The following is a 10650-nucleotide window of genomic DNA, read 5'->3' on the forward strand; positions in this document are numbered from 1 at the left end:
AGACTCGCTGAAAATCTACGTGAACGTAGTCGCCCCGCGCGGAGGCGCTTCCCGGCAAGGGGCTCGCCAGGCTCACACACACTTGCCCATCGCCATCGCAGGAAACAGCTGAATGAGCAAGCAAGGCGCCTGCTCAGAACCGGTGCGGCGAAATGGTGCGTTCATCTGTGTGTGTCACCCGCAAATGCCCCCTTTCCCGGCCCATTGCACTCACAGTTCTTACAACATCTGGTTTCCAACTAAAGGTCAGCAAGGGCATGACCGAGAAGGACAGGGGGCGCCCGCCCGTGGCTTCCCACCAGGCACACTGTGCCTGACCTCTCCTGAGTCAGCAGGCACTGTCACTGTCCCCGTGAGCTCATCTGAACCTCACAGCCCAGCCTTCCCGGCCTTCCGGGGCTGCAGCCTCACCACCCCTAGCTCAGACGCAGAGCAGAGGCCCCTCCGGGCAGCCAGAGGGTGAGGACTTTGCTCAGGGCCGCAAAGCCAGTAGGTGGCACAGCCGCACTCCAGACCCCAGAGGCCTTGCTTGGCGCAGCCCTGCGAGGCTGATTCTCCAGCACGCGACCCACAGCAAGACTTGCATGGGCCTAGCAGGGCGACTGCAGCACCCTCACCTTTTAATTTCTAGAACTGCGGAAGGACTACATGTTGGGGAGTACTCTGAGCGGCAGGAAGGGTTGAGAGTGGAGAGCGGGCAAGAACTTGATTTTCCACCCTGTGGAACAGTTTCTTCCTTTTCATGGTGTCTATTATACCTTTTGGATCTTGTTTACTCTTTAAGGGAAAAAAGAAGGAAGGGAATATATATATATTTACATATATATACATATCAATGTATATATACAGTACCCAAGATAACTACTTGTACTGATTTCTATTAATTTATTGAAAGAAACAGTGCTTATGCTGTTTGATCCATCACACATGCCTACATTTTGTAATCTGAGCAACTACTTTGAAGATATCAACATGCAACATAATCACCACTGTTAATTTCCTGTCATCTTTTTCTGAAATTCTCTATCATTTTTATTGTTTTTTCCTATCTTTACAATTAAGAAGGGACTTTTTTGTTTGAAAACAACTTTATGGCTCTGGCTAAAATGTTACTTGTTTATTGCAAAAAAAAAAAAAAGTTCAGTATTTTTTTAAAGAGAAAAATAGAAAAAGGAAGTCTCAAAGCTAGAACTAGAACCAAAAACATTCCCTTTCGAGGTCCCCAGGAATCCGATGAGCTGGTCAGAGCTACTGTTCGCATTTTTGAGACACATTTACACACTTACCTGCACATTCAGCTCTACATAAAATCTTCTTCAAATAAATCGGGTCATACTTTAAGTGATCTTCCAAAAGCTTCTTTAAAAAAAGTCTTCCCATACAAATAAATTGTGGACATAAAGGCCGCCACCCTCATTCTTCGCAACTGCTTCCTGTTCTTTCACATGAGCGCGCTACAGTTCATTCAGCCTCATTGGAAGACACGGAGGTTGGTTCCCAAAGTTCTGTGCAAAACCATTTTGCACAGCTTCCTGTGTGCTCTTGATAACTGCGCAGGATCCCTCTGGGGCACTCTCAGGTCTGATTTCTTGAAAGCCACAGCACGTGCGTGTGACACACGTGGCAGCACCCAGGCGCCAGGGTCGCGCGGGCTCTGCCCGCATCTGCTTCCCAGGCTGGTGGGCTCAACCTTTGCTGCTTACAGAGATGAAACTATCTCAGCAATTTCACGTTTGGCTTTTGTTGATTTTAAATCTTTAGTGCAGATTTATTCTCTATTTGCATTTCTTAAAAGATAGGACCAGAAGCCGTGGCTTTGAGGCATGGTTTAGGCACAAACGCGCATCTCAGCATTCACTGTAGCTAAAGCAATCGTACGACCAATTTCTATTAGTTCATTGAAAGAAACAGTACTTACGCTGTTTGATCAATCCCACATTCCTGTGTTTTGTATTCTCAGCAACTACTTTGAAGATAATAATATGCAATATAATAAGCATTGTCAATTTTTTATCATCTTGTTTTGAAGTTCTCTATCATTTTTATTGTGAGTAAAGAGAAGCAACTCAGTGGGGAATCAATATACCAATGAAGCTGGGCCTCGTGCTACCTGCCTGCAATCCCAGCACTTGGGAGGCTGAGGCAAGAGGATCGCCGTGAGCTCTGGGCCAGCCAGGGTTACAAAATGAGTTCAGGACCAGCCTGAACTGCATAGTGGAACTCTATCTTTAAAAGACTTGGGCCAGGAAGATGGCTCAGTGGAACAGGAGCTTCCCTGGCAAGCGCGAGGGCCTGAGTTCAACCCCCGGTTCTCTGCACTGTAACATCCTCTAACTCAGTTGTGTCCCAAATTTTCTGATCAAGGAGATTATGGGGCCAAAGAGGAAAGTGACCGATGATGTAGAGTGTGCCTAACGAGAGTCACTTGGAGAGAAAACATTCTCTCAGGCTTTCACAGAGAGCACATTGGCCAAGCAATGACCGTGACTCATCCACATGGCTGACACTGACAAAGGATCTACAAAGTGGGTACAGGGTTTCAGGGTAAATCCTGAGGGGATTTGACTGACCATGTCAGATATAAAAGTTACATTTTTTGTTCTATAGGTCCTGCTTTATCTTGGTCTTAACCATCCAGCAGAAATGTATAAAAATGAAGTATAAAAAGTAAAGCCATATTATTATGCTGAGCTGTAAAAGGCTCAAGTCAACAACTTCTGACACTGCCAGTCTTATGGAAAACCCACTACTACTATGGACTACTGAACGATACTGGAACATTTTGCTGAATTCATGCACCTATAATATTTAAATGACAATGGAATACCCTTCTCTGACAAAACTAAACAAAAAAAAAAGGGGATACAAATGAATGACAATTTTGTATCTGTATATTCACAATAGTTATGATATACACCTACATTCTCTTAATTCCATGGATAGAAAGATTTGTCCTAATAGTGTTTGTGGACAGGATATTATGTCTGCATCTTGTACAATGAATAACCACTAAGACAGCAATATGCAATGTATTAATTATTGAAACTGCCCTACTAATCGGATTTGAAACTGTCTCACTGCTATTTGCTTCTCAATCAAATTATTGAAAAAATAAATAAAATAAAAAAATAAAAGCTAAATACCAAGATTAAAAGAAAATAAGAAAAGAGGAATCAGAAATGCATCCAGGTCTTTGATAAACGTGACAAGAGAACCAGGGCTTCAGGAAGGAAATCCAGAATTCAGGCTTTGAGATATCTGTGAGCCATCTGAATAAAGATGTCAGGAAGTACACGAAGACCTGCCTCTCCCTGCAGGGGGAAGGCCTGGAGCCATGGCACTGCGTAAGAGCTCGGCATCCAGAGGGTAAGCACAGGCAAGTGGTGCTGAGCTCCAACGCGCTAGGTTAAGAATCTGGAGGAGAAGCCAGTGAAGCAGGCAGCTAATCTGAAGACCAGGAAGGTGGTGCACGCCTGTATTCCCACACTCTACAGGCTGGGGTAGAGGATGGCAATGTTCAGTCTAGCCTGGGAAACTTAGCAACCCTTTCTCAAAATAAAAACCAAAACAGGACTGGGATGTAGCTCAGTCTGAAGGCCCTGGGTTCAAAAGAATCTGTATTAAAAAGGACCAAGCGAAGATGCCATCCCTTCTGCAAGACGAAGGCGGTCACCATGTCAGACTCTTCTGCAGGCAGAGGAAGAAGGGTCCTGGCCATGAATCATGGGAATCATGGGCGTAGGTAGCGTGAGGGCTGGGAAAGTCACAGTTGCTGCATTTTAAACTGGAATTAGTCACCATGCGTGCCTGTAACTTAAGGAAACCAGCATGTCACGCATGCGTGTTGCCCCACGCACTCGGCACAGCACCCGTGCAGCTCTGCCCACTGCCTGCGTGCGTGCGAGGGGGCCGTGGATCACACCGCGAGCAGATGGCTGTGCTGGCCTCCCGCGTGATCTGAAGGCGAGGGACAGCCATGTGGTCACTGTCCTAACACAGTCGCCGCAGACAGGTCAGAGGAGAACACTGAGGCGGCCGACACAAACTTCTTCCCAGTCGCTGCTTCCCTGGGAGTTCTCGCGTCTGGCCCGAGATTTGTGTGTTTACTATGGGATGAAAACCCAACCTGTTTATTGGAATTCATTTTCTACAATGAGTGTGTTTTAGAGCTTTTGCCTTAGAAATAAACACCTCATGCTTCAAAAAAAATCCCCGGTTCTGCCAAAAAAAAAGACACACACAAACATATATATGCCAATTAAGGCACAAGCATATGATGGAACATTTACTTTATAGCCACAAAATGTGTATTGGATGAATATTGAATAATGTGGGGAAAATGATTACATTATAAGGTTGGAGGGCATCTTTTTGAGAAAAGACCAGAGTGTAAAATGGCTTACAGAACACTCCCAGCTGTGAGCTACCTCTGCCTAGCTAGAGATCGAGGTGTAAACACAGATAGATAAAGGTAAGCTATAGAGGACACATGCACAGGCAGATCACTTCCAGAAAACAGACAAGGCTTGGGGAAGTTTTAAACTGAACCGTAGCAGAAGCTGTCAGTGGTAGTTATCACTTTCCCCGCCCCTGTCTTCTTCTCATCTCGCCTGGCCTCTCCTCTTTCTCCCTGGCCTCCTCTTCCTGCTCTTCCTCCTCTTCCTTTTCCTCGTACTCTCTTTCTTCTCCCAGACGAAAGTCTCTGGCAGAATGCTGCTGTGTCACTAGTGTCAGTGTCCGGGCATCCTCGCCCCTACTGGCTCAAGGTGACCACACATCATTCACTTCCACAAGCAAAGCGGTCCTGTGCCTGGGGCTTTGGTCCCGAGGTGCAGGTCCAGCAGCGCGGGCGTCACGCTAGGGCGAGGCCACCGCCTGTAGGGAGCCTGCCACTGCGCGGGGAGAGAAAAGACAGACACACACACCTACGGTGTGAGAAGACTGTGTGGCAGAACTACTGGGCTTTCATTTGATTCACAAGAAATAGTGTTTACTCAGAAAACTGGAAAATTGAAAAGAAACTGAGAGAGATGCATAGAGCCATTACCATGCATGGGACCCCGAGTTACATCGATAAAAGGAAAAATCTCATTTAACTCCATCCCTCTCAGGTGAGCACGGCTACCTGGAGCACGGGACACGGAGGCATCAGCAGGTGAATGAACAACTTGGGGGAATTGATTGGAAAGCAGCAGGCAGACCTGGGAGCCACAGTGCCCTGGAGCCACGGGAGGCAGCACGTCCACACCACGCCCACTGATCTCAGGGCTTCCGATGCGTTCCTCTTCCTACACTTGTGGCACACTCTGGGATCTCTTGCCTCTCAAGCTCTACCGACAGGTCAGCACAGGTGCTAAGTGAATGCGTGGGGCAGATGAGATGGCCACGGAAACACACAGAAGGGAAGGGTCCTGGGGACAAGCCCGCCCAACGGGGAGGGAGCCCCCATCCCCACCCGGATCTGGCAGTGAGCAGACAGCATGGGGGACACTGCACTGCAGGGGCAACTTGCAGCCCGTTCTTTGAGGAAGAGCAGGAAGACTGTGGCCAGGTGGGAGGCAGAGGATGAGTGTCCAAGCAATAGTGCCGGTAAACAGCAGCAGCACAGCTGCAAAGGCGTATTAGACGCAAGAGAGGGCACGGCCACTCCAGCAGCCGGCTCAGACTGGCCAGTGCCCCGGGTACATGCATCTACGTGTGCACAGGACCGAGTGTGTGCTCTGGGGGCCGGTGAGAGAGGCCACTGAAGAATCTGGGGCTCAGCTCAGGGAAGGCTATGTGCACCTTAAAGAGGGTTAGAGGGCCAGGAAAAGAGCTTGGGCAGCGCCAGAGTCCTGACAGGCAGGCCCCAGGTGCACTCCCAGTGCTGCAAGGCCGCAGGGAGCCTTTGAATATTTTGATATGGCAGTTTTTGTTGAATAAGAAAATAAGGACTGGCTTTTGGAAGATTCTCAGGCTAGATGGCTTCAAGAAAGAAGAGGTAGGAGAGGAGATGGTTTTGGTAGAAAGTTAGAACCATCGAAGCCGGAGGTGAGGAACGTCTGCGTTAGGACAGTAGTCACAGGTGAGGTGGCTTTGGGCTCACAGGTAGAAGCATCATGTGACCCCTGCCCAGCCCCCCACCTGCGGAAGCCTCATTCACAGATAAAAAGTATTGATAGTGAAGGCGAGCTATGTGACCTTCTGACATGTAGCTGTGAATGACTACACTGTATTCTGACATGTTTAGCTTTCTGTCTGCGTGTGGTGAGAAGCTGTAAGATCGACTCCCAGCCGATCTCAGGCACACAGTACATTACTGTCAACAAGAGGTGCCACGCTGCACGTCTGATCGCCACCCTTAACTGCGGTGTGTGCTCCTGACTGGTGCTCTTTCCCTCCCCACCATTCTAGTCCCTTTGGCTATCAATTTGATTTTTAAAAAATTACCTGCAAGTGACATAATATAGCGGTTGCCTTTCTGTATTCAGCTTATTTCTCTTAGCGTAAAGCCCTTTGGGTCATTGTGTTGTCACAGACTGCAGGATTTCCTTTTTTTTTCTTTTTTAATTTTTTATTTATTTGGTGCAAGGTGTCGCTAAGCAGCTAGGACTCGTAGTGATCCTGTCTTAGCCTCTCCAGCGCTGGGATTATAGGTGTGCACCCCCACACCCAGTTTCCGTAGCCAGCACCGTGTACCCACGGCTCAAACCAGGGTCCTTGTGCTTGCCAGGCAGTCACTTAGGCCACCAGCTATCTCCCCAGCCCAATCTCCTTTTTAAAAGCTGCACCATATTCTGTCACACACGTTGCAATTTCTCTAGTGGACACGGGTAGTTTCCACACCTTGGCTTCTGTGAATACTGCTCTGATGAAGCTGGGGGAGCAAGTGGCCCTGCCAGCACGTGGTCCCTTGGACATTTTCAGAAGTGGAACTGCTGCACCGCATGGACATTCTTACTGTAACTGTGTCCAGGAATCTCTACCGCAGCTTTCTACAGTGGCCCATCGCATTTCTACCCCCAGCAGCGTGGAGGGGCTCCCTTCCGCCACGTCCTTGTGTGCTTCCCTGTGTTTTGGCTTCCTAATGATCCCTACCGTAACAGGTGTGAGCTGGCATCTCCTTGCGGCTTGATTCGGGGGTCCCTGACCACCAGTGACGTTAGGCATCCTTTCACAGCTTGCGGAACAGTCCAGCCAACCTCAGAAGCATGTTTCCCTCATCAAACTTGCAGGGACTATTTATTGAAAGTCTGCTCGGCGCAGGCCTGTGTGGGGCAAACCCTAGTGTGGCGGGGCCCCAGAGAGCCCCGCTCGCAAATTGTGGGAGTCTGGGGGCTTCCCGGAGGGGATTTCTAAACCCAGTGTGGGAACTGGGGTTTCTGCCCAACGCCATTTGACCCAGAAACGCAGCTAAGCCATGCTTAGCTTGCTCTCTAAGCAAAGCTGAGCTGACTGTAACGTGCAACGCCCAGCGGCACGGCCAAGTGAGCTCCGCCTCCAGCACGCTCAGGGCCTAAGAAGCACAGGCGCAGGATCCCACTATTTGCTTGCCAAGCAAAACCTTGTTAGTGGTCCTGTTGGCAGGTGGCTGAGCCTGAAGATCTCGCCTCCCAGGGGTGTGGGTCCCCTGGCCCCACCACGCTGAAGCCAATCCAGGCCCAAGGAAGGCCGTAAAAGGCAGCAACAGAGGGACCCTGAACACACACTCTGTGACCGCTGGAGGGAGCACGCCTCGGAGGGGCGGGCCCCGGCCCAGCCTGCCACCCCCAGGTTCCAGAGGGTGGGAACTGCAGCAGGGCGCAGCTCCGTGTCCCTGGGCCGCCGGGTAGGTCCCTGATCCCCAAGCCACCGCCCCCTACTAGCTCAGCCTTGGTCCAGGCTGGGGGCGTGTCTGAAGGCGGGGCCACGTGGCCAGGAGGAATTTGAAAAGAAAGGCGAAGTAATTAGCATCCTTCACTGCCATTGGCTCTCTGCGCCCCTGCTTTGCATACGCCCGCCCACTGGCGGCTAGGGTGTACGGAGCTCCGCGGCGTTTGCAGCCGGCCCGGCAGCCGTGGGGCTCAGTGCGGGCGAGCTCGACTCGGAAGCTAGAAACAGAGCCAGCGGCCAAGGATCGGCGGCGTCTCCGCCCTGCGCACCCGGGAACCAGCGCCCGGGTCTCCGCACCCATCCTGGCCAGGGAGCGGCCAGGAGGACACTTCTGATTTTGGATGAAAGGGGTGAGTCCAGGCACGAGCCTCCCTCCCGGCCTGGCTCGCCGCGCCTCCGTGCGCCCCAGCTCTGGCCCGGGCTCTGGAAGATGACTTCAGGCTCTACCCGGTGCCATCCAGCGGTGGCAGCGTGCTCGGGTAGCCCGGAGTGGTAACCTCGGGAGCAGCGCCCGGGGTCCGAGTGCGCCGAGGCGGGGATCCCGCCGCTTGCCGCCTTCCTGCCCCGGCTCCCCGGCGGCCGCAGCATGAGGTGGCGCAGCGATGGCCAGGAGAGGTAAGAAGCCCGTGGTGCGCACGCTGGAGGACCTGACGCTGGACTCGGGTTATGGTGGCGCGGCGGACTCGGTGCGCTCCTCCAACTTGTCCCTGTGCTGCTCCGACTCACACCCGGCGTCCCCGTATGGCGGGAGCGGCTGGCCGCCCCTAGCTGACTCCATGCACAGCCGGCACGACAGCTTTGACACCGTCAACACTGCCCTGGTGGAGGACTCTGAGGGGCTGGACTGCGCCGGCCAGCACTGCCCGCGGCTGCTGCCGGACCTCGACGAGGTGCCCTGGACGCTGCAGGAGCTCGAGGCGCTGCTGCTGCGCGCCCGCGACCCCCGCATCGGCCCCTCGGTCCCCAGCGGGCTCCCGAGGGACGCACTGGCCCGGCTGTCGGTGCTGGTGAGCCGCGCGCTCGTGCGCATCGCTAAGGAGGCGCAGCGCCTGAGCCTGCGCTTCGCCAAGTGCACCAAGTACGAGATCCAGAGCGCCATGGAGATCGTGCTGTCCTGGGGGCTGGCAGCACACTGCTCCGCCGCCGCGCTGGCCGCTCTGTCGTTGTACAATATGAGCAGCGCGGGCGGAGACCGCCTGGGCCGCGGCAAGTCGGCGCGCTGCGGCCTCACCTTCTCCGTGGGCCGCGTGTACCGCTGGATGGTGGACAGCCGCGTGGCGCTGCGCATCCACGAGCACGCCGCCATTTACCTGACGGCCTGCCTGGAGAGCCTGTTCCGGGACATCTACGCGCGCGTTGTGGCCTCGGGGCTGCCTCGAGGCTGCGGCGGCCCGGGCTCCGGCTCTAGCTCCAGCTCTGGCCCGGGCCCGGGAGCAGCGCCCTCTGCAGACGCGGAGCGCGAGGCTGCCGGAGGGGGCGCGGCGGGCGGCGGTGCTGGCAGCGCCCCCAGTAGCGCAAGCGGGGGCAGCAGCTGCTGTGTCCCGCCGGCCCAGGCCACAGCCGCAGCCCCGCCGGCCGCCGCCGCCAACCACGGCCACGCGCACCATGTGCTGCACGAGGCACCGCGTTTCACAGTGGAGACGCTGGAACACACAGTCAACAACGACTCGGAGATCTGGGGGCTGCTGCAGCCCTACCAGCACCTCATCTGCGGGAAGAACGCCAACGGTGAGTGCGCACCCTGCCCACCGGCGCGCCCACGCGGTGCGCCGGGTTCTCTGTGCCCCGCCCCCAGCGTCTTGAGGTTCCCAGGGCCTGGGGCGGAGCCCCGCTAGGTATTTTGGATGTTGTTTCCATCCCATACTCGTATGTCTCCTACCGGAACTCTGTTCTGACCTTTCACACACCACCCTCCCATGCCCAGGAGTTTGACTGTAGTACTAGGGGGTGGAGGTGCGTCCCTCTGCGTCCACCGTGCTGTCCGGTACCTGTCGAACACCCCCTCTCAAGCCCTGATGCTAGGGAGGAGGGCCCGGCCGGTTCCGAGTTGGCCCAGCCCAGACGCCTAGAGCAGGAAAGTGGCTCGGGAGGCCTCCCTGCTCTGGTTTTCTCCTGGGGGTTTCTGAGCCAAGCACGGTGGTCCCCAGGAAGGGAACCAGCGTGAGAAGCCCCTTCGGTCTCTGCAGAGAGCTGCAGCTGTCACGGGGAGCGGGCTTGAAGACCCCGACACTCCGGAGGTCTTGTCGGCGTGGGGGTCACTTCCCGCGGGGTCTGAGCTCCCGTAGAGCTAAGTCACCCCGCGCTGGGTGACTTAGAACTGGCAGGTCTGGCGGCGGCGAGGGGCAGGCGCTAGTTTTGGAGAACTCGTGCAGGGCCCCGGCGGGATACTTCAAAGCTTCAATTTTCCACAGGAAATGGCAGAAGCGTAACCCGAGACTCTGAAAGCGAAATAAAACTTTGTTACTTTTGCGGCGGTTTGGCCTGAGGTTGTAGGCTGGAGCTGAAATGCAGGCTGTCTGGGCTGGTATAGTTCGTGTCTCGACCTGCCCGCTTCCCGGGCTTCAAGAGCGCAGCAGGCGCGGCCCGGCTTGGGGTACTCGGTATGCGCGTGTGCGAGTTTGTGTGTGCAACTTGAGTGTGCACACATGCACCACGAGTGTGCGCAGGAGCAAACGACAGAGACGAAGCTACAGCCCAAGCCCCTTGGAGACAGACCCCGCGGGCCCTCCACTCTTCACTGGTGGGGGAGGGGCAGGAAGTAAAACAGCATCGTGTGTGTGTGTGTGTGTGTGTGTGTGT

At 54.1% G+C, this 10650-nt stretch overlaps 1 protein-coding gene across 1 annotated transcript in view; it reads left to right on the top strand.

The window, feature by feature from the left end:
• Window positions 1-7999: 7999 nt before the first annotated feature.
• Btbd11 (BTB domain containing 11) overlaps window positions 8000-10650 on the top strand; it is a 178936-nt gene continuing 176285 nt past the window's right edge. The window contains exon 1 of the mRNA XM_023717356.1: window positions 8000-9579. Coding sequence (XP_023573124.1) covers window positions 8454-9579 — 1126 coding nt within the window. The 5' untranslated portion in view covers window positions 8000-8453. The remainder of the gene's footprint in view (window positions 9580-10650) is intronic.

This window comes from Octodon degus, unplaced genomic scaffold, assembly GCF_000260255.1.
Source record: "Octodon degus isolate 3935 unplaced genomic scaffold, OctDeg1.0 scaffold00004, whole genome shotgun sequence".
NCBI classification, from domain to species: Eukaryota; Metazoa; Chordata; class Mammalia; order Rodentia; family Octodontidae; genus Octodon; species Octodon degus.